The sequence below is a fragment of the Falco peregrinus genome, chromosome 4 (genome assembly GCF_023634155.1).
Source record: "Falco peregrinus isolate bFalPer1 chromosome 4, bFalPer1.pri, whole genome shotgun sequence".
Lineage (NCBI taxonomy): Eukaryota > Metazoa > Chordata > Aves > Falconiformes > Falconidae > Falco > Falco peregrinus.
Window position 1 is genome coordinate 85,687,555 of NC_073724.1, and position 25,005 is coordinate 85,712,559.

General features: G+C 35.8%; 1 protein-coding gene across 2 annotated transcripts in view; it reads right to left on the bottom strand.

The window, feature by feature from the left end:
- Positions 1-5,076: 5,076 nt before the first annotated feature.
- Positions 5,077-25,005, bottom strand: part of PCDH17 (protocadherin 17) — a 92,833-nt gene continuing 72,904 nt past the window's right edge. Inside the window, exons 5-6 of one of the 2 annotated variants that reach the window (XM_027789338.2) lie at positions 17,852-17,926; positions 5,077-9,649 (exon numbers count right to left, since the gene is read on the bottom strand). In XM_027789338.2, the coding sequence (XP_027645139.2) occupies positions 8,967-9,649; positions 17,852-17,926 (758 nt within the window). In that variant the 3' untranslated portion in view covers positions 5,077-8,966. The remainder of the gene's footprint in view (positions 9,650-17,851; positions 17,927-25,005) is intronic. The other variant, XM_055803040.1, reaches the window with a different exon arrangement.

The window sequence follows — 25,005 nt, forward strand, 5'->3', positions numbered from 1 at the left end:
AGCATGTGTTGTAGATGGCAATGCTGGTCACCACTAGGAAAAAAATCCTAGGGCTGTTGATGTGCTTTACTGAATCTAGCATACATTTTACCACCACTCTGATGCAGTCTTTAAAGCTAAGGATGCTGAGCAAAGTGCTTTGAGTCGGCTGGTAACACAGTATATTAATTACAGCTCATAATAACTTCATTTTTTACATAATTGTTGCATAGTCGTGCATCTTATGCCAAATAAAATCCTCAGTCTGGACTGCTGATTGCAATTAATATTTCTGTTGCTGTTTAAAATAAGCATGTTTTTAGCTTCACTGATGTTGAAGATTTTCTGGATTGTTTATAAAATGAAAGAAATTAATAATTAAAGGAATTCCCAGACTGAAGAAATAGATGGTTCTTCGAATACATTTCTAACTGAAATTCATCTGGCTGCAAAAATGCATTCTGTGCTAAGCAACACATGCATTGAACAAGGGTTGGTCTTTCTCCAGGCTTGGAAATGTGGACTAGCATTTGATAGGAAATAAAGTGAAAGAGGAGAGCTGGCATCCACTTACAAGAAGCTATGGGATTCATGATTTGGCAGCAGCACCTGGTGGCTCCTTGCAGCTGAGCATTGTCATTGCCCACAGAAGCTTGAATTTCTTCCAGGCAGAAGGTGATGTGAACAGCACCTTAGACTACAGGAATTACTGTTTATCAGCAGAGCTGTCTCAGGTTTACATTCCTGATCCCAAAGTAAGCTTGGCAAATCTCTATGAAAGCTTTTTGAACAAGAGCGGTTGATTTAGATGTCCTCCAATTGTTCCTACTTCTCCTACTGCTGCAGTAATATGGTGGATCCCTGACATTTCACCTCTGCTAAAGGGATAAGAAGTAATAGTCTGCCCAAAGCATCACATTCCTTTACTTCCTCTATCTTGATTTCTGCCTCCAACCACAATAACTTTTGCAGTTGCAGTGGTTTGAAGATTTAGCAATCCAGAGAAGATTATTAATAAATGCTGGAGAATTAATCTTTTAAAAAAGGCAATTCTTTGGGAATTAAAGTACTGAGTGTACTTGCTAGCATTATACAGGCTTTACCTGGGTTTCTAGATCTTCCATTCTTCTATTTCAGTCCACTGGAACAGGTTTATTTAGAAAATAATGGTAGTGGATTTATAGTCATCAACAGTGTTACTCAACTGAGTTGTGAAGCAAAAAGTGTCCATGAGTGAGGTTATATTTGTAATTTTTGTTGTTTTTTTGGGTTGTAGTTTGGTTTTTTGGTTGGTTGGGACTTGGGGGGTGGGGGGGTGGGTGGGGGGGTGGTTCTGGACACTGCTTTTCAAAGACAATTTTTCAAAAGGTAAGTGTTCTTTTCCTTTTAAAGGGTTGCTATGTCTAACTTTGACATGTGCAAAAAGACGAAGTCAACTAACCAAATCTACTTTCTATCCATATTGCAACCCTAAACATATCGCCTAAACAGAATCTGCTAAGGTAGCATTGGAGTGCCAAGTGGCAGTGAGCTGGTATACACCAGGGAGCTTGAATCAGTTACACTGGTGCATGGAAGGGCAAAAGTTGTTATGGAAGCATAATTACCAACCCCTGGAGTCTCTTCCAGATGAAGATAGCATGAAAAAAGGCCAGAGTTTGGACAGTGCCCTTATTACAGAGCTTTCCACTAATACAGACTTTGAACTGAGCCTCAATGTTTTTAAGAAGCTTATCTTGTGGTCAAAGATAAAGGCTTATTAACAGTTCCTAATCTCTATTTTAAATCTCATGACACAATGGTACCATAATGTTATTAAAATAGTTTCACATGTATTCTTTTCTGTGTATTTACTATATTCACTTAAAGTTATACAAATCCTTATTAAATTATATAGCAATGGCTTATATTAATTTTGTTCTCAATTTAGAATGAGACACAAGGGAAATAGAAAATCATTCCTATAGCCAATATGACTTTAAGCATAGAAACTCAAAGGCTTTTCAGAGTAAATGAAATCTCTCATCTGGTCTAAGACAGTTCCTAAACATGTACGTATAAAGAAATACATTGTTATGAACCATATTATACTTAGAAGACGTTAAATGCATTAGTTAGCTATTCAGAATATACATATCAGATGATTTTTTCTCATAAGTTCAGCAAAACAAAATCTAAAAAGAAATAATTTTCATTGAAGATATAACAGCTGTATGTTTAATTATCAAGGAAACATCCTGATTTAGAATTGACCAGTTTACTAAGTGTGGTACCTCTCTTAACAGGATCTCCCACTGAACTCACAACAGCAAATGAATTTATTCATAAAAAGATAAGTGTTTCAATTGGAAACAAAATATTGTTTTACTATATTTTATCAATTTTAAACCAGATAATTTTAAGAAATAAATGAAGGTCTTATCTACCAATATAGTTATTAATATTTTTAAATTATATAGTACAAAGTGTCAAACATCTTTGAAGACAGATGTGGTATCTGCTCTAAATTCTTTACATGAGATAAATTTGAAATGTATAGTATTTTAAATGGACATACTAAAAGGAGGGAGTGGTGACTAACAAAAAGGGCACTTGCATAAATCATTATAATGTAGCATCATAAAAGATGCCTGTGCTATAAGGGTTAAAAAAATAAATGCATGGAACATTTTCTGAAAAACAGTAATAACAGAAGTAAATGTCGTTTTCTGATGGTCAGACAGATACGGTGATTCCAGTTTAATGTTGATGCACAGCGATCCATTTTTTATCACTCTCAAATCAAACCACTAAAAAGGGTTCTATATGTGATTGCCCCTAAAATGATGGAAAATTTACAGCTATTACGAAATGTAATTGCAAATTTGTTAAAGGAGTATTTCTTCTTGCAAAGCTATTACAAACATATTTTCTGTACTGTACTAGCAATCTATTGATTTGCAGATGCAACTTCAGTGTTGGTTTTAACTTTGAGAAAGTTGAGGATAACTGACTGACTGATCCCCTAGCTCTCTGGCAGCAGTTCAGTAGGTGCACTTTAAGAAGATTTCCATAGAGTTCAAAGTACGAAATACAATACGTTTTCAGAAATGGAATTTTAACTATTCCATTTCTCAGCAAGTCAAAATCTAAATCTGTTTTCCAATAACCTATGTTTCAAGCCATGTTTATACTCTTGCTTCTTACCAAGATAAATCACAGAACAGGACATTTTGGAGTCTTGTCCAAAAAAAAAAGGTATTATCTCTAGCCCAAAGAAACTAAAGGAGGGAACCATGTCAGAACACTTTGATTTTTAAAACAAAGGGCCCACAATTTGACCCGCATACATTTAGGAAAAAAGTAAAAATAAAAACTTTAAAAAATATAATAAAAAGGAGTTTGTCTCCCAATGAGAGAAAAATATTTGCCCAGATCTTGAACCAAATATTTTTGTGAGCAAGGAATTACTGGAAACCATCAGCAATAAATACACCAAGATACTGTGCTTTCTTCCCTGAATCATAACATATGCATCATGGAATATACATCTCAGAAAATTCTTGGATGGCTCATTAATTCCCTGATCTGTTTCTGCATGCATTACTGATACTAAGGTGACCTTTTACAAATCAAGCTATACATGCAGCAGAGAGCTGTCCCTTCTTTCTTCTGGAGGAATTTCATTTTTAGGGAAACATTACTAACTGAAGAAATAAGCTTTCAGCTGCTTTCATGTCTTAGACTCAATAAAGGATAAGGATAGGGTATTTATCCCATGAGTGAACACCCTGAAGCAGTTATACATGGTTGCCTTAAAGGAGCTCTAAGAATCTCTGTTTGACAGACTAGCCACTTTCCAAATGAGAAACCAATGACTCTGTATTCTGGGTAAAAGAAAGCCAGGATGGTTTATGACTTGTTCTACATACACTGTGGATCCAGCCAAGCTCTGAATTACACACAGTTGAAGACAGCAAGAGCAACATCTCATGTCTAGTGAGGCCTTCAGCAGCATAATGTAGAAAGACAGATATATGTAAAAGGGAATAAAACAATAAGCCTTTTCTGTGCCTAGGATAGCCAGCTAACTACATGCAGGCTGGTTTTGTTGCTAGCAGAGACTTGCAAAAAACATGCAATGGGTAAAAGGTAATTCTGCCTGTAGGACTAGCACATGTCTTCATAATACCTCTAGTATTCTAAACAAACTAAAATTATATTCTGCTGTCAAAAGCAATGCCTGTTTTTTTAATTATCAGTGAAGAACTCCAAACAAAAAAATGAAAAAGCCCCTAAACAAACCCAGCCAAAACCCAAAAAATCCCGTGTGGAGGCTTTGCAGTATTTGGTGTGTCATTGCTACAATCACACAGGAGCAGACAGAAAGGGCCACATATGCTGAGGGATTGATCTTGATGCTCAAACAGCACAAAAAAGCAAACAGAAAAAAGGAGGTTAATGAAAGTGTTAAATTGTAACAAAAGACTCAAACAACCAGACATAGAACTTTGTCATATTTTCCCCAGCATTTTGTCACGTTGTTTACAGGAACGTGAATAAAATTAGCTACCTCTATCACTCAGGGTCTTAAGAAAGAGACATTTAAAACAAAACAAACAACAACAACCACAAAAAAAAACCCACCACCACACAAAAAAAAGCCCAACCCTTTACATTCTTCAGATTTTTTTCTCCACTTGTATACTCAAGCAGTGTTTTGATCTTTCATGTTGAGCTGACAGTCTTTGAGAACTTATACTCTCATTTATAATGCTTTTGGTGAACTCACACCAGTGTACTAAACCAAACTATCCTTTGTTCAGTTCCATGTTTCTGAGCAAATAACAGCCTGTAGGGATTCAGCACATCAGCTGCTTAAAAGATAAACTTACCCAGCTTGATGAAAACTCTTCACCTTCCTGTTGAGAGAAAACAGTTACACATTTCTAATAAATGAAGCAGGGATTGTCATTTTTTTGGCAAACTGATAACTAGCTGTAACAACCACATTGCCACAAGTTGTTTTTCCAAAGTAATTACCATCAGGCTCCCTGTGGTATGCAGTGTTTAACACATTTCTTCTGTGTTAATGAATGCAAAAGCAGGCAACACCACTATTAGTAATTGCTTTTTATTTGTAGTCCTCATTTTCCAGATAGGTCACATTAAACACAGCCATTAAACAATAGCGGTTGAGATAATCCATACAATGTATGCTGCTTTTGTTTGGTTTTTGTATCATTCACCAGTCATTGGTGCAACTTTGAGCCATATGGGGAGACAGGGGCTGATAAATGAGAATGCCAACCTGTAGCACAATTGGGCCAGAGAAGTCAAAACCTTAATCAGGTTTCATTCAATTACACTGCAAATCAACAAATCTTGATAGCCAAAACTCCCATTTGAATTAATGTATTAATAATCACCGGCTGATGTCAAAAGAAAGTAATTAAACAATAATGAGTGGATGTATACCATGCTAGGCTTCAGACTCCTTGACCTCAGCAATTTCCCTTCCATTGGACAGTAAGCAGCTTGAAAGTTTGAATCGTGAACCTTGCTCCACTATGGGAGATGTTTGGCTTCTAGGGGTAGCTTGGACTGGGAAACCTATATTCTCAACTGACAAATCACAGTTCAGGAGAATATCTTTCCTGATAAATACACCAGGAAAAAAGAAAAGAAAAATATTAAAAAAAAAAAATAAAAATCAGATTTTGAGTCCTGATTTGCTTGGCCAATTGCTTAAGGAACTCCCAGTTGCTGGCTTTCATTAATAAAATAAAAAAAAATATATAGAATGCCTTAGTTGCTATTCACAGTGTACAGTACAATTTTATTAGTTACATAACTCGCCCCCCTTAACTTTACCATCCCTTTATAATCATGTGGCAGATATTTTCTTTCAGTCTTATAAAACATGTATGTAAGGAATGAGAACAATAACTCATAAGCTTTATCTTTCATTCCTGCCTCTTTCTCCAGTGGTGATAGTAGAAATAGCATGGAGAAAAAACACTTCTTAAATTATTTTGTGTGTAGTACTTCCTTCACACGCAATCCTGTAAATTTTGACTGAACCAGCAAAACTCACATTGTATAAGCTCTGCTGGTTTATTGGTTCATTATGTATCCATTCTAAATTGTGAAACAGAATTTTTAAGCTGGGATATCCTTATTGGAAGCAGTATGCCAGAGATCTACAACACAAGGAAGTTGTCAGCCAAATTAAAGGAAAGCAAGATTTTCTAAACTCTTCTATAAAGCTGTGAGTCATGAATTCTGAATTACCTCAGAGTGGTAAATAAATAATAACTACTAAATACAGATAATGTGTTAAACAGCTAAAGCTAGTAAATCACTAGTGACAGAGAGCCTTAAGGTAAATTCCTTTTACATTGGCACAGCCCTTTCTCAGAATGTTGTGGTTTTATGTCTTCATAAACATACAATGAATTGTACAATTTGTTACTCAGTGTTAAAATCATTTATAAAATACACAAATCTCCATCACTTTACTGCATTTACATACTGGCTTAGATTTTGCTGAATAATGGATCTCACTGGCAGAGCTAAAGACTTGGTGCACAGACACTGAAGTGATGAGCACCACAGAAATACGTATAAGAGACTGATCAAACAATAAGAAATCCTCTCCACTATGGAATTTCAAGCTATCAAGCTATCAAGCAAAACCAATCTCGAGTTTCCTGGCCAGAAAAAAAAAAAATAAATTATAACACAGACAACACCACATTTTAGATACATAAATTGTCCAAAACATGGAGAGTAGCTTGATAAAACATGTACAAGATCCTTTTCTTACATGTAATTGTAGATTTTTTTAACAGGAGGAGCTAAACTCAAACTGTCAGAATGGTTGTCTCCCGAAGACAATTCATTGTAAGACTGACTAGCTAAAATCACCATTTAACAGCAATCCGAACATCTAAACAGGCTGTTGGGTCAACTTTCTTTCTTGAACGGATGACAACTACAGCTTTGTGGGATTTGAGATTGCCAGCCTCTTTTATATGTTTGTATAGTACTGACTAAATTTAATAAACCAAACACACCATTTTTAAACCATGTGTCATAGTGGTATTTCCAACAAGTATCTGAAGTATATAAGGAAAAAATCCTGAGCTAAATGTTTTATTGTTCTGCTTCTTGTTCCATGCAAGTTTGTTTTGAATGTGGTTTTTTTTAACTTTCATCTGAAGGCAATTTTGAATTTTTCAAACGCAATAAAAACACCCTTAGAAAAATAAGTAGAAAATCTTTCCCAAGTTATTCTGGAAATACTTTTCAGAACAAATGAAAACCAAACTAAAAACACCCTACAAAATAAGCAGCGTATATCTAGAACTGCTGTAAACAACTGCACATTCTAAAGAATTGGATAAAATGCTGCCCATGCCACATTGGCATTGACTTTTTTTTTCAGTTCTATGAACTTAATACCAAAACTTTGAAAACTGGGGCATCTCTTAAGAAGTCAATCATATATCCTACCTTAAACAGGCTGTCTGCATGTGTTTGGGGGAGAAAAAAAACCTAAGCCAAAATGGTTCCAGATGTTGGTTCGAGTGTAATTTTTGTTATCAAACATGGGTTTGTAATAGAAGCTTCTACAAGGACTTGCACATGACCATGACTGATGGATGTATTTGTAGGCTGTTTGGTTAGCTCCATCAGCTCACTCAAACACATTTTGAACAGATTATGTACTGCAGTACTTCGTAGACCATACATTAAACAAGAGACTTTGCTCCGAGGCGCTGCTTCCCACAATCCATGGGGAAAAGGAAGCAGGAAAAAACAAAACTCATAGAGTTCGACAGCTACTGAGGCAACACTTGCCATTTACAATATAAGCCCAAATATTTTTGCAACACAACTATATATTAATTTAATAAAATACACAATATAGCTCTTATACACTCAACAATTTGGCTCATATGCACTGAATCTGCAATAAATCAATAAAAATATGTCATTTGATGTAAACACACTGAATCTTCTTACATCTGCACATTTAAATGATCATGTGATTTTTGTGGATGTCTAAGACATTTTCACTTTCCTGAGCTATTTTAGTGTCCACAAATGAATAAAAAAGTGTTAATAATGTTAATTTCTTTTGTGTATTACCTTTAAAGGTAACTATTTTTTTTCAAACTTTATTTTACTTCAGGTTTTTTTTAAACTTACCACTAACTATTTATAGTTTTGTTGGACACTAAAAAGCTAAATAGATATTAAAATCTTTTTTTTTTCTTTTTTTATCAAGTGTATTAGCTTATGTGTGTGCAGGACAAGATGGACTATATAATTTTACATTTAACCTTAATATGATATGAAGTGTTTTATTAATGATCAGGATATGTTTTGCTAAATAATGATCTGGAATGGGTTTTTTTTGTTTTCTTGTTCTTTTTTTTTTCTTTTTTCCATATTTGTGGCAGATAACTTTGTACATAAATGTTTACCACAAATGAATGTTAATGTTTGGTGTCGCTTGGACTACTACAAGAACTCTTTTTAGGACTTTCAGTAGAAGCCTGTGGTGACTGCTGGAAATCCACCACAGGTCAGAATTATTCAACCCTGTTTTTCTTGGGGTTTGTACGTAAACAGTAAAGTCAGCATCAGCTATTGAGGACAGTCTTAAAGTATCAGACGTATTTCCATTCCATCTTTCTCACACCTTCCTAGCAGATTGTCAAAATGGCACTGTCTTTCCTTCTTTCGTTTTGTTCTTAGTGTACTTGACTCTGTCCTAATGAAAGTTTGGTCAAAATGAAACCAGTGTTATCTGTCAAAAAGAAAGAGCAGTGAAAAGAACATACTTGTGGGCACTTCAGATGTTCACTAAAAGCCTTAAAGCAGCATTGGTCTTCCTTCATTCCTGTAAATCTGTTACAACCAGGGAATTTATTTATTTATTTACTTTTAATCAGCAGAAGAGGAATGTAACTGCCAGCCTGTCCTTAATTTCCCCCTCACTTTCTGACGGCCACAGGGTCACTTCCCCGACAGTCCTGCAAGAGCTTGTCTATTTCTCTCACAACTTCCTCAGCATCCACCGATTCCCTGCCTAGATCCCGGGCTGAACGGTCTAACTGCTCCAGAACAGAGTCCATCTCACTCGAGTCTCGGCTCACTCGGGAATGCACATCTGCAAAGGCCCTAGCCATCTGATCTGATGCAATGAAGGGAGTGTCTTTTGACTGTTTACTAGGCGATAGATACTGACTGTCAGTTGACAAGTACTGGCTGCTTGGTTCAGCCAAGGCTCCTGATTTCACTTCACAACCATCCAGTGGTCCTTTTGTTGAGGTGCAAGGCTCAATGCATGTCTTGGTTGGGCTGCTCGATGCTGAGGGAACCTCCTGAAGCAGAGGACTCAGGGCACGTTTGGCTTTTAAGTAAGGTTTAACATTGGCAATGAGAATAGTGTGCTCTCTCTTGTCTTTCCCAAATGTACAAAAAGTCTTTTTCCCAGTGGGATTCACAGTTTCATATGTCTCAGTCTCAACATTAGCTTCAACTGTGGGTACAAAGAGATTTGTGCGATAATCTGCATTCTCAGCCTGCCTGGCTGCAGGGAACTGTGGCATCCAACACCTGTCAGAATGACCAAGCACTCTGCATTCATCTGTGCAGTTAACACATTCTTCTTGCTCTGTAAAACAAAGGAGAAAGAGACAAAAACTCTAATTATAAGCGGATTTCTTTAAACTAATGGATAGGCTATGATCAACACGTGATGGACTTACTTGACATCTGGTTTCTTAATTATGGAGAAAAAGAAGCTATAATTAAAGTATTTCAGAAGGATTGCATAAACCTGTTAGTTGACACAATAGATTTATTTAACTCTCTTCTCTACATATGAAAGCATTCACACAGCCCAATGGAAGTATAAAGGGGTCATTAGAGAATTATTCTCAGTGGAATTCAGCTTCATCTGTAAACTAATCTGCTGTAGAAATCTGTTAGGCTTTGTTCTGTAAAACTCATCCTAGAAAAAGAGTGAACAGTACTTAAGGAATTCAAAAGGCATTATCAGGATTAATTCTTCAAATCAAATAACTGAGCAATGACTGTCTTTCTGGAAATGCAAACACTTCATAAAAATTCCAAGCTGGCTTTTCATTTTTGTCACCTCCATTTCTTTTATAATTGTTATGTTGTGTGACAGTCACAAAATAAAAAGGTTTTCTTAAAAAGCCTACTTTTCCTGCTGAGAACAGAGAAGTAGAATTTTCCATCAGTATGCATTAAATATAAGCTTGTCAAAAAGTGCATATTGCAATTTTATTAGATTGGAGTATGGATCATGTAATCAGTTTCCCCTTTTTTTTGTTTTGGTGCAAGTAACTGAAAATGGATTTGCTCAATACATACAATTTGGAAGAATGATAAACCATGACACACTGTTTGAACTGATAATGTTTTCAGATAGGATTCCTATATTCTTACTTCTTTCAAAGAATACAGCTAAATAAGACTTTTAGAACATAAATTTTGATACTTTCTGTTCTACAATTCAAGGAACACTTTCGTTTTAAAAGCCTTAGTTTGTCTGTCATTTTATACAAATAGAATACATTTGAGCCATCATTTACCATTTTATAATTGTAAGCATAACTTTAACCTCATGTCAAGGATAAGGAAAATTCCAGAAATACCCTTTAAATCTGTTTCTTAGAAAAACACAAGTCTGACCCAAGTTGCTTTCTGTTTTCTTCTCAGTACTCTCTAGCTGGTACTCTCTAGTTGATACTGATAGCATAAATCCTTTTATCATCTCCATGTTTCAGTCAGCTATAAGCTAGTCTTTAGTTTTTAAGCATTTTCTTCTGCAAAATGGGTAGATGGGTTCAAATATTAATTTTATTTGAGGAATTTACTATTTATAAATTGCTTAGAATTGCAATTAGACAAAAAACTGTGAGTATCCTTTCAATGTAATGATGAAACAGTAATATGCACAACAGGTCTTCAGAAAAGCAGAGCAAACATGTTGACCCAAAGACAGGGAAAATTTAAGTGATCGTCATCTTTCTAAATTATAATAGATATTCATAGTAATGTTATGCTATCACCACCAGATTCATGGACAGGTGCACTTCAGAAACCTAGCACAGAACAAACAGCAAAGGTGTACAGAAACCTGACAGAATAAACACCAAAGGTGATCTGTGAGAATCCAATAGTGTAAACAGCATTGACTGTTCACATTTGCAAAAAGTCGTGAATAAATGTGGCTTAAATATAAACAAAATTTTGTTATGTCACAACTATCGGTCAAAATGAGGTGGGATAATTTACTCAGAACTGACACTTGTTAATGATGCGGATCTGTGAAAAAGTGTCATTCTGTGTATGGGCTCCCTTCCTTCAAGATTTTAGAATCTAAGACTGATGTAATCCCTAAAAAAATACGAAAAGCAAGAGAGAATGAGGTACAGGGAGAGGAGAACACAGGGTGATTTTTGAGGAAAATAACATAACAGAAAGGTTTTAAATATAAAATCCATAGAAGTGAGTCACCCTCACCTCTGTGCCTGGTAAGATCATGGAACAGATGTTCCTGGAAGATATATCAAAACATATGGAAGACAGGGAGGTGATTAGAGACAGACAACATGGCTTCACCAAAGTATGACTGTGTCTTGACTAATCTAGTGGTCTTCCATGATGGAGAGATTGTGTCAGTGGACAAGGGAAGAGCTATGGACATCAACTACCTAGTCTTTTGTAAGGCCTTTAATACAGTCCCGTCCCCACCACCCCCAATATTCTTGCTGCTGAATTAGAGAGATATGGGTTTGGTGGATGGACAGTTAGATGGATAAAGAATTGGCTGAATGGCAACATGCAAAGAGTTGCAGTCAATGGCTCAGTGTCTACATGGAAACTGGTAACGAGTAGTGTCCCTCAAGGGTGCACACTGGGAGTAACTTTATTTAATACTTGCATCGGTGACATAGACAGAGGGACTGAGTGCAACCTCAGAAGTCTGTAGATAACACCAAGTTTACTGGTGCAGTTGATTCGCTAGAGGAAAAGGATGTCATCCAGAGGGGCCTTGACAGGCTTGAGAGGTGGGCCCATGAAGTTCAACAAGGCCAAGTGCAAGATCCTGCGCCCGGGTAAGGGAAACAACCACTATCAATACAGAGTTGGGGATGAATCACTGAGAGCAGCCCTGCGGAGAAGGACTTGGGGATACTGGGGAATTAAAAATTGGACATTTGCTTACAGCCGAGAAAGTCAATTGTATCCTGGGTTGCATAAACTGAAAGAGGGTAGACTTAGATTATACATAAGGATGAAACTCATTAATATGAGGGTGGTGAGATGCCGGAACAGGTTTCCCAGAGAAGTTGTGGATGCCCCGTCACTGGAAGATTTAAAAGTCAGGTTGGATGGAGCTTTGAGCAACCTGATCTAGTGAGAGATATTCTTGGCAATGGCAGGGGGGTTGGACTGGGTGATATTTCAAGGTCCCTTCCAACTGAAACCATTCTATAATTCTATGACCTCTAAGGAAAAGTAAGGTGCATGCTGGTTTTAGTGTACAATAAAAATTAGAATGATCATAATGTAAAGCATGAGTGAAAGACAACCCTAATCCTGGGAATGTAACACAGAGACAGAACTAAGAGTTTAAGGAAGACATTTAAGTTTGCAGTGTTTGATTTTACTTAACTTGAATGGGATGGCATTGGTATGCATAACCATAGAGACAATATATGCAGTGACAAATGCTTGATAAAAAGGGAGCCATACAAATAAAGGACATTGCTATACAGCTCATTCCACCCATTAGTTCGCCTCTACTAAAGTTCTCTATATCTAGTTTTCCAGAGCTTCTACAGCATCAAACAGCTGCTGCTTAAAAAAGCCAAGTGAAAATGCTATTCTTTCTCTCAAAAAAGGGAAACATAAACCTCCACAAAACCAGATCAATGTATTTTAAAAAGCACAAGGGGAAAAGCATTGGAGAGGAAGGTTCCAAGCTTTAGTATGGGATGGGCAATAGTTAATACTAGCCAGGTTTCATTTCATTTTATCAGAGAAATCCAACAGAAAAATAAAAAACCAAAATGCTCCAAGCTCAACCATTTCAATGTTATTTCTAGAACTTTAGATTTTGTAAATGCTTGCTATTCATTAATTTTGTTATTTTGCTCTTCATCCTAATCCTACAGAGTAGATTTGTGTAAGCTCAGCCTCTAGCTTTAAAAGTGAACTTGTATAGTAAGGGGAAAGAATAGATGTTTTCTTTAGGTTTTTCTCTATATCTAAAAATATTTTTTCTTATATGGAAATCATGACAACATTGAGTAAAAGTTTTCTGGCACTTTTAATGGTTTTCATACGGAATTAATCAGCTTTCCAAACAATTGTTTGTAAATTTACCTATCCTTTGTATTATTTTTTGTAAATATTTTTTGGTCTTTTTTTAACAAAAGGTAAAAGTAAAAACATGATGTGTGCTAGCTACCACAAAATGTCCAGAACTGCACAGACAATGGACCAACACTTGTCTCTGCTGCTCTCTCTCTTTTCAATTCTCTGTCAAAGCAGGACTCCTCTTTGCTCGTTTCTTTTTCACGGGGGTGGGGTGTGTGGGTGGTGTGGGGGGTGAGGAGTGGGGGGAAGTAGCACTTCCTGTAAAACTTTGTAACCAACTTTAATGTGTCAACACCTCGTGGTGTATTGGGAGACTACTAGTAAACACAACTGGGAAGATTTCAGTAGGTTACAGCCTGTTATTAGACCACAAAACCACCATCTGTAGAAAGAAAACTTCCTGCTTTTCTGGTAGTAGTTCTGTGTTATATTGTCTTAAAATGCATTAAATAAATGTTCATATATTTATATACAATTCTCTGCTATCTACTTTGACAACATATATATACATATGAAATATACAACTGGGAAACTGTATTTCAGCACTGTCTCTTATTCTAAAACTTGACTAAACAGTATTTGTTTAAAAAAAAAAAAATCCTGAGATGAGATTTAAATAAACAAACTTCAGATGAAAGGTAAAGATTAAAGAAGTTCTCAGCCACTGGAAATAAGTTAACTACATTTTGTTTTCAGTGCTTTGCCAAAAACTATGCTTTGAGATTTTCAAGACTGATTAGGTTAATTTTGTTATAACCAATTTATGTCCCAAGATTTTAAATTCTTAGCTCTTATACATGTACCCATACACTGGGTATGAGGATGACTCTTACACAGTATTTGCATTATTCATTACTGCCAATAAAGATAGAAAGTTTGCTGGCAATCTCTAAGTAAAAGATATATATCATATAGCATATATATGTTATATATGTATTGCACTCCATATCTTCCTTCCCCTTCTCATTTCCTGCATTTGCTAAAACAGTTTTTATACTTGCATTCATACTCACAGTATTGACTAATTTTCCATTTCTGCTCCCTGGGCATCCTAGCAGTGACTGAATTAAATATGAAGTCAGAAAAGAAGAAACAAATACTGAATGACCTTGAAGTTAAAACCACCTGCATTGCATGGGCTTTGGTGTTCTAGTCTTGAAAATCTGTGTCTTTTCACTTAACTCTTTTATGTCACATCATAGGAAATGGATTTTCAGTATTGATTATCATACATTATAGGCTGCTCGTCTCACCATTAGCCTGTAACTTTGACTGCTATGGCTAACAGTGAAAAAAACTGAACAGGCATTTTTGTACTAGCAGCAGAAACTATGAACATGAAGTGAACTACTACCACCAAGGGCCAAATTAGTATAGATGAGAAAACAGAATCAATTTAAAGGTAAATATATAAATATATATATGTAAAAGAGGTCATACACCATACTGTACAGCAAGATATGCTGGTAGAGTGATATGCACCACCTGTCTTTATCTCTGCACTTGTCTCCCTCCTGTTGAAAATAAACCCTTAACAGTCCAAGTGTTTGCAATAAACAGAAGCAGCCTAGGGGTTTTCCTAACTCTCTGGAGCTTTAAGGGTAAACAGTCAGAAGTGCTTTAGCACTTGGGGGAGAACATATGCTAAAATAGAACTGCTAAATTATCAGCTATAGAAAGTAAAAGGAAACAAGCTATCTGGAAACAAGTCACCTGGATAGGCAAAGTGTAGTGGATAGAAATTTCAGATGGCGTAGGATGAAAGTTATGTTGACAACATAAAAAATGCAATGCAAGGTATGTATTTTGGTTCAACACAAGACATACCTTGTATATTTTATTCTATATTACCAGAGAAGCTGTGTCTAACATACGCTTTCTGTAGCAAACTTAAAGTAAAAGATATTTTTTTGTGCTATCTTTAATTTCCTATACTTTCCTCACAAATATTATGCACAGAATTAATTATGGGTACTGATTTAACCCTAAATATATGGCACTATGAAGTTAATTAACTCATGCTTTAGATAGCTGGCTCCTTCCAATGGCTAAAACTGAGATATATTGGTTTGGCTCACTAATTATATGAAATTTGCATAATGATAATGAAGAAGAAACTCAAGAATTCTTTTTTTTTTTGAACACTGACTCAATGTAGCCAAAATGAGTTAATAAATACAGTATTTTTTCTAATTTAACTGGACTGTAATTATTTAAATTACACATACACACAAAGCAGAAATGCAAATAAAAACTAAACAATCCATGTACATAAAACATCAGCAAACATTTTCAATAAATATTTCATGTACTGTGTTTATAACAGTATAAGTATATAAGATGAAGAACACTATACTCTATCAAAATACTCTATATAATATAATAGTAAATGCCCAAGCTTGTGTAGAGAGGGGAAATCAGAATTTAAAAGTATAAAAAACACATAAAAGCATATATGCATATGTACAGACGTACATTTAAAACTTGATTTCCCCTATATACAAACCCGGACACATACCTCGAACTAGACAACCATATTCCTCCCAAAACCTGTAATGATGTTATCAAATTGTATTTGAAGATAAATGAGGCACAGTTCAAATCATAATAATTTATAAAATTTGACCTGGTAAATGGTCAATCAAATGCATTCTTTTCTAAGAACGTTTTACTCACAAAATAAATAAAAAAAATGTAGCTCTGTATTACACTATGTTCATTTATGAAGGCTAAATAAGAATATGGCTAGGTAAGTGCAGAAATAACACTGAGTGTTTTAAAGTGTCAGAAATTTTGGTGTGGTTTTTGTTTTGGTTTTTTTTTTACTGTCCTAGGAAACGCTAGCCTATCTTTCAGATATCTTATTTACCTTTTTTTTCCCGTTTCAACAGGTGATGCCTAGATTTTACTATCACATAGACACCCCTCCTTCTAATTGAATTTTCTTTTTATTTCTTCTTTTCTATAAATACGGAAGCTAAAAAAAAAAATCATTGATTGTCAGGGCTGGCTCATTGGCTGCCTCAGTTGACTGAAGTGGCTATCAACTAACAGCTCCAAATGAAAAATACATTGGACGACCCTCTTCTCCTTTCTGTTTCAGTTTTGTGCTGTTTATATGGTCTACCTTCACTCTTGAAATACTCTTGTTCTTCATTGCGTTACAGAGTGAACAGCAATGCACGTTTGCTGACCCTTGTTTCACATTGCAAAGAAAAAGGTCTGCCTTTGAATGCATGCATGGAGTTCACACTGACTTCCCTAGGAGATAGATTCATTTCACCGTTGATGTGAATTTGTGTTCATTATTGAAAGTATTTTCATTTAGAATTCACTCAATAATGAAACAAGGTATAAAATCCTCTGTAGCTTATATTTCTTTGGTCTAACCACAAACATACTATGTAAAAAACCCCACCAGTACTTGCTTTTGAAAAAACAAGGTAAAATAAAGTATGGTTTATCTATTTTAATACCTTGAATAGATACAAAAGTTCTGTATTTTCTGTACATACGTGTAAACAGTTGGACAATAAATGGCATCTAATGTCTAACAGAGAATATAAATAACATTGCCTTTCAGAACTTCAGTAATTTCTGTATTATGGCCAGAACATCCCCCCACCCCCACTGCCCTGAATTTATATGAAATAGTGTCTTTTTTTTTTTTTTTTTTTTTTATTTGAGATAGGCAATTGCCTTTACTAAGGAACTGAAGGGACTGTAAGTAGGTCTTTATTGCAGGAGAAAAATAATGGGCTGCTCTGACATGTCCTAAATACTGGGACTATACGACACTTCGGATGAGAACAATCAGTTAAAGTACTACTTCTGTGGTTGGCTTCCTGCTTAATTACAATTGATTTTGACATAAATGAGCAGAGGTAAACAAATACTTCTATACACATGCTTGCTGTTATTAAACAGAGCTGTCTCCAATCAGTACTTATATTGGCTTGTCTGTTTAAAGGGTCCTTTCAGTTAGACAAAGCAATTATATAGCTCAGATGAGCAAAATGACTGGCAGTAAAGTGAGAATGGACTGCCACTTTTAAACCTCTTGGATCACGTGGTCTTTTCCTGATATTATAAATATGAGCTTCTGAGGTCTGTAACACTTACGCAGTTTCCCTGTTGTTGTTTGTTGGGGTTTTGTTTGGGTTTTTTGTTGTTTTTTCCTTGTTTTCTGGACACAAGATAAAGTGAATATATTTTTATATTGACATGGCATAAAACATGTCAAAAACAATAAAAAGATGGTGGTCCTATGGATTTAATTCTAGTTCATATTTGTCACAAACCATAAATATTGGAGGAATATTTCAGGATTACATGGACCCCTACAGAACATTTAGTATTTTTCTTACAGAAGTATGCTTTAAAATCATGCTTACAATTTAATGGCAAGCACATATTTGTATTTAAAGACAGCATAAGAGCAAGAAAACATTTCTGTTACCTGAAAATTTTCCATCCTCACAGCGGGCTGGTCCACAGATCCCAAGAATGGGTCTTTGGCCTCTGCCTTGCTGTTCTGGAGGCAAATCAAACCTGTGAGTCACAGACAGGGAAAGGCTCTGCTTCCAAAATTCACAATGTCAAAACTTCCACAGTAGAAAATGTCTATCTGTGGCCCAGGCACAGCTCACAGGCCTTGAAATTTTTCACTATGCTTCTCAAAGGTACACAGAAGTTTATAGTTGGCAGTGAACTGAAAATATCTGACTAGTACAAAGGGTGTCTCATTTCTTCCTGTTAGAGGAGAAAGAGGAGTGGCTGAGGAAGGACACACGGTTTTGGTTTCCAACATTTGCCTGTAGGTCACACTGGCACCTACTCTAATTTGCAGTAAGAAGCCCATATGACAGTCATGGAAAGATATTTTAGCTTTTTACCCATCCCACCATAAAAAAACCTTTTCCTAGCCCAGGGCTGCAGGGAGGAAATGTACAAGGGCTAGCTATGCCAGCCCTGCGTTTAGCTAAGAAGCTACAGGGAAACTTTAGTAACCTGACAAATTCACCATTTTAAACAGTAAATCTTTGTTGTAGAGCCCAAAAGCTGTTTCCTGGAAAAGAAGAGAAACAAAACTGCAGTAATTTACAGAAGAGAACAGGCTTGTGGATTTGTTAGAATAAACATTTCTAATATAACACATTTTGCTATTCTTGATCAAGCCAGTTCCACAGATTTTACAGTGGAATTGTTTTAGTACTAGCACCTAAAAATGCAACGACTCTTAAATCTGAAATCTAACTGAATTTGCATAATCATCTGTAAAATCTGCATGATATTCACATTCTTTTTACTAACTTTATTGTAAGCTATTCATAATCATAATATCAATAATTTCCATATGTAATTTGTAATATTTAGTAAATGTTAACACTGTATATTGTACCGTGGCAATGTGGTCACTAATGAGGTCCATTGTGAGGCTTCCTATACAAATATTAATAGATTGTACAGTTAGAGACAAGAGGTAAAAGTGATTATGACTAACAAAAGGAAAGACAACATCAATGAAAATATAATCATGCTGTTGAAATTTCCTGAAAATACCAATAAAAAGCTCCATAATTTAAGGAAGCTATCCCCATGTGTCACACTGTCAAGCCACCAACAATCAGCTATATATTACACCATTGAGCCTCCCTCAACAGTTGCCAATTATCTCAATATACAAATCTTTAATTAGAATGCACCAAGATTTTTGCTTTGTAAACTTGTCTCAAATCTGAATATGACAACTTGTTTACAGACATTGAGTGATGAGGGTGCCACTGAGGAGAGAGACATGACAAGCTTCTGAAGAAATCTGTTTCTATGCCCTTTTGATGGCTCTGTTTTCATCCTGACTATAGGTGGACTCTCTTGAATGGAAATCTGACAGATTCTGTGTAGGAGCATGATTTTGTCCAAAACAGAATCAATGCAATAAAGCTTTTCAAATGCTGTCTGTTTGGGGGGTTTTTAAGCCTCACAAAAAATTACTAAAGGCTATATGGATGCTGAACCATTCAAAATCTGGCCACTTTGGTGAAAAGGAGTAGTTTCCTCCACATTCCTGCCAGTATGTCTGGATTTACATTCAAAATCTCTTTTACCAGACATAATGAGACCATGTCTGTTTTATACTGATAGATGGAAAAGCCCACTGGGTATCATTCTCTGCTTCAGAAGGTTGATGTATACAGGTCATATACTTTGGACTTCATGGGAGGTACAACGTGTCTGACAGAACAAGATGAAGAACATTTTTCATAATGCAGTGCTCACAAATACTATGAAGTTATCCAGACATCTTAAGGAACTCACTTGGACATACAGATACAAAAATATCTTCTTAGGAAAAAAAAAAATATTTCAGAGCTTCATATAGAGTCTTGCCTATGCGATGATAAGTAATGTATTCATTATTGTTTGATTAGATGGTGCCCTAGACTATTGTTTACTAGATGCTGGTGTTGTCCTTTATTACCACCTTCGAAAGAGACTTGCAGAATGGGATTACCTTTATGTCTATTTATGAAGCACCCACATCCTGTTAGGAATTTGAGTTTCACAATGCTATCTTAGCTTTCTGCCTGCATAGTGCTCCAATTGGATCAATCAGAAATAATAATTGAGGATGCATTTTTCAAATCTGACCCTTTAAATATAACCAGTTTGGCAAAAAAAAAATTGTACATGTAAACAGATTTAAAACCATATTTTCATGTTCTTCATGAAATGTAAATAGATCTCTGAAAGACACTTAGTGAAGATGTCCTCAGAGTAGTCACATCTTTCTTTTCCAAATCCTTCATCACAAACCTTAAGGTCCAGTTCACTTTCATATTTTTCAAGGATTGAGGAGATTATAGAACACTAATGCAGAAAGTCTCTCCTGCTAGTTACTTTTCTTTCCAGCAGCTGAGCTGCTCAACTGAAAGTCACCTTTTTACTTGTCGTCTTTGCATTTGTTATATCTTCAAGTTTTGTATTGATATCAGAGTACTGTGATATGACAAAACATACCTTTAAGAAAAATTGTTAATTTGGGAACTATTTCTAAAGGTGTTGTCATTATGTGTTCATTGTTTTCACTTTTTAAGCCTGCTAACTCTTAGAAGCTATTTCTCTGTTCTCTGGCAATCTCTCATCTGAGCCATGTTCTTATAAAAATTGTATTTTAGTCCTGGAAATAGACTTAAAAGCTAGTTACAAACACCACCACCAAGTAAGATGCAGTCAGGATAATTTCTCTTAACTGTGCCCTCAGCTTACTTATCTGAACACCCTACAAAGGAAATCCAGCAGTGAGGCAATACGTAAGTTAAACACTGTTCTGGTAAAGCAAGTAAAAGATGCAGCTGCTACCATTAAAGCTGCTGAAGGATTCAGAATATGTGTCAGTGTCAATCTATTGACTTCCTTTAAGAAAATCTTTACTCTGTAGAGGTGATGAAGTTACTACACCCCTAGAAATGGGGCAGACATACTATAAAGTGCAGTAAAACCTGTGCTACACATGGATCATGAACAACATCCTCAGAGTATTTAAAGAGACCTTTTCATTTACTGGAACTTATCACTATAATATTTACTTGATTTAGAGATTCATGTATGCTTTCCACCATGACTTGATTTTAATGGGTACCTTTCCTCCCAGCCATTTTGTTCTATTGGAAAGAAAAGGCAAGAGACCTGTACAGTTATTATTGGCTTGAATTCTTGTATCACAAATAATGGGAAGCAGAGAAAACTGGCCCCTGATATCTGCTGCATGGGTGTTCAAAAACAGCCTCTGGGTTTCCTAATAAAAATGTAGCTTTGCTTTGTTTTTGTTTAAGAAAAATAATTGCTTTAATTCCCAAGGAGACAAAAATTGTGTGTGAAGCACCATAACTGAAAGCAAGCCTGGTCTGACCTTGAACAAATTCTGTAAGGAATTAAGGTAAGAAAAATTTGTCTTATGAGAGGAAAAAACCCCAAAAATTCAAACTTTTTTTTTTTTTTAAAGCCTACTTGTTACAGCACTGGCATGCATGTATCCCACTTCTCAGGTATCTAAGAAACAGTTTAGCACAGCATTAAACTTATTTGTAAGCTCTCAAGTGACTCTCTGCAGTTCCAGCTGAAGATGGATACAAGGCAGCTAATTTGCTACCACCAAGGGAAAATGTTATAACATAAAAACATTCCCTCCCTTAGCTTCAAAACTGTCGAGTGCCTAGGGAGCCCGACCATTTGTAGAGTTGATACTATGCATATGCTTCCTTTGTAACTGTTACATGCATACATCTGGCATCTGTCTCTGTGTTAAAGAGACTTAATTGTCCCCAGTATTAGTATGTAAAAACCCTCTAACCTAGATGGTTAATGCAAAAGAAATAAATGAAAGGATATATGTGATTTTTGTAGAATTATTTTTGTGTTATTGGCAAGATATGCAAAGAGCTCTGTACTATGGCTATAAGCAAAATATTTCAGCTCTGCCTTCTGAATATGTTTAAAGAGATTATGCTCTTCGTTTAGCATGACATTTGGCACTTTGTACAGCCTCTGAATCAAATGGGGTTGTTTTAGCTGGAATTAATTTTTCCATTTATTCTCTTCTTCTTCACTACCACCACCACCCACCCACCCTTTCTTGATTGTGGGTCCTCCCCCTTTTATCAACAACAGACTTCAGAGCATTTCATCATTTGACAGACATAGATGGACTGATTATGAAGATATGTAATTTTTTTCTTTTTTTTTAAAGTTAATATTAGAGGGACTCTATATATCAGTACATTATTCAGCTCACTGTTGCCAGAAAAGTCAGGACTTAGGCAAAGCACTTGATTTCAGATTTCAATATATTTTTAAAATATCAAAGAACGTGGAAAATCTTGTTCTTTGGTTAGGCTGACCATGCAGAACAGTAATACTCTACAAGACGGAGGTAGTTGCATAGAACTAACACTAAGTTGAAGACTTTTTGAAGTTTAAACTTTGTGTTGATGTTCATCTCAAAACCCCCTAGCAAAGTAAAAAAAAAAAAAATGCTTCTAACTGGGACAACACACAGAAAATATTCTTCCTGTAAAGTAAGATAAAAAAATGCTGTTGATTTGACATCTGACATCATTCATGATAACAAAAATGAAATAAGCTCAAGGTGTTTCTTTTACTAAGATTTGTGTCTTTGAGCAAGACTATTAAGTATAGTCTTTCCTAAGGCAACTGTACCTCCCTAATTTAGGATTCAGGGAAAAAGTATTCCTACAGCTGAAGTCTGGAGAGCCTGATTTCCTCCTACCATGTGCACTAAATCCTCGTAAGCAGGAAGACAGGCCATACTTTTTTCACCTTTCCTGTTTAAGTTTTATTATCACTCAACAATGAAGCAAACCAGAGAGAGCTTTCATCTAATCTGCTTTTTAAGGGAGAGTTCTTGTCAATCAAGGAACTGAAGAAAACCCCACAGGAAGTCAGATGATGAATATTAGTTTCATCAGGTGCCTAATAGCAGCTATAAGAAAAAAAACTATTTCATTCAAGAAACAGAGATTGCCACGCAATTTAATTTCTGACAATTGACATTAGGCTAGAATTCTTACGCTGTCTCTAGAGGCAATGGAGAAGGATGGATTCAAAAAGCATTCATTTCAGTGATAAGCTCCAGACCTAAACCACTTCTCGGATAGGCCTACCTATCTTCACTGAATGTGTATGAAGCTGATATCTTGAATATATCTACCGCTGTGTTAGGGATACATACCCATTGGTCTGGCTTTTCCTATTAGCTGCCTTAAGCTTTTCAGCCCTCAGAAAACTGCCTGTTTTGAATATAAAGGTCCAATGTTCCCTAATTTAATGTAGATGGAATTTAGGTGTGTAACTCAGCATTATGAATCACCTTTTCCAAGACATGCTCTTAATGAAGATTGTCCTCCCATTGGTAGGAAAATTGTCCCCTTGCAAACTAATAACCCAGTGATTACATGCCCATATAAGTTCTGGGATTTCCACAGAATTTATTCATTCAATACTTAGTCTGATCAAGATTCCTGGTATTTTTCCACTGAGCTATTTTATTGCAAAAGTAAAGCAACTTTCCTTCTCCCCTAATACTGTGCTACTGTGCTTATACCAAGCTACTGCTTTTTTTACAGCATTAAAATTTGTGTTATTTTAAATCCCTGAAGGAACATACTGGGATCTGCTGCTCTTCACTGAGGCAAACTGTAGCTGGTCCACTGCAGCTACAGCTCTGGCTCCAACTAAGTTCTTGTCAAAACCATAGCAGGGAGTGGCTTTGCTGATGTATAGGCGTTGCCAACTTCACAGAACCAAGATGTTTGACATGTTGTAAAGTGGCATATTGCATTTTAGTTTAGTTTAACTTAGATTATTTATTTCATTTCCAGAAATTTAGGAAGACAAATCAGCTGCTGATCAGCAGTTGATCAACTGATCAACTATGCTTTGTCTACAGAGCAAGTTGGCACCTTAGGTATAACCAGCACATCATCCTAGCTCCTGCTGGAATTTAAAGTCAGAAAGCCAACATCCTTCTTGCCAGCTCTCCTGTCCAGCCATACCTTGGCTTTGCAGCCCAGGTTCTGTTGGCTCACAGACCTAGCTGAATCCTAAAGACAGCAGGGTGCTGGATACCTTGCAAAGATGATAAAATCCAATTTTCCCTTTCATCTATAGTTCAAGCCTACAGATCTTCTGCAAATATTACCAAAGCTTTTGCTTAAGTAGGAAAATAAAGGGAAGGAAGCTTCATGAGTCATAGCCCATATTTATGTACTAGATTTTTCAGATCTACCTGCCTGTCCTGAGAGTACAGAATTGCTAGCCTTGGATTTTGGAGTCAGACTTTAAGTTCTTTGAGATGCTCAAAAGTAAATCATGGTATGTCACTTCTCGTCTTTCCAAGGACAAAATAAAATTAATTGAGAGCAGCATACCTGGAATTCCTACCAGTCAGTAATTCCATTCTCAGAAATAATTCTGATCTCAAAATTCTTATTTTAAAGGTTGAGTAGGACTGAGGATTTCCATTCATTAACTCTGTGGCTTTCAACATCAATGCAAATACTCCTTCTTTAAATAAATTCTCAGTTTAAAATTTTAAATTTAAACGTGTTTTTTGATTAAAAAATGTTGAGTCAATACTTCTCAGAAAGTCAGACTGGGATGATAAACTATTGTCAACAATTTTGTTCATAAAACATCAGTCTCAGTCCTTTGAAAAGCTGACACACTTATTTAGCAGTTAATTTTTCTTTAAACATAATCAAGTGGAAAACCAATGATGGTAATCCTGTAGAGTACATCTGCATTATCAAATGTTCCTGTGATATATTACCATGACTGCATTTATCCACTACAGCCTACTGGTCTACATGATATACAAATAAATTCAATTGCAGCTTAATATTACAAACTGCCTTCAACATTTTCATGCGCAGTTCATTGCACCTGTATAACTTCAAGAAGTATATTTCAGAGCCATTAGTGGACAAAGTAATAATATTCACAAAATATACTAGGTAGATATTTTCAGTTTTAGAGCATACTATTTTAGAGTAGAAAGAAACTCAGGAATATGAAAAATAAAAACTCAGGAAT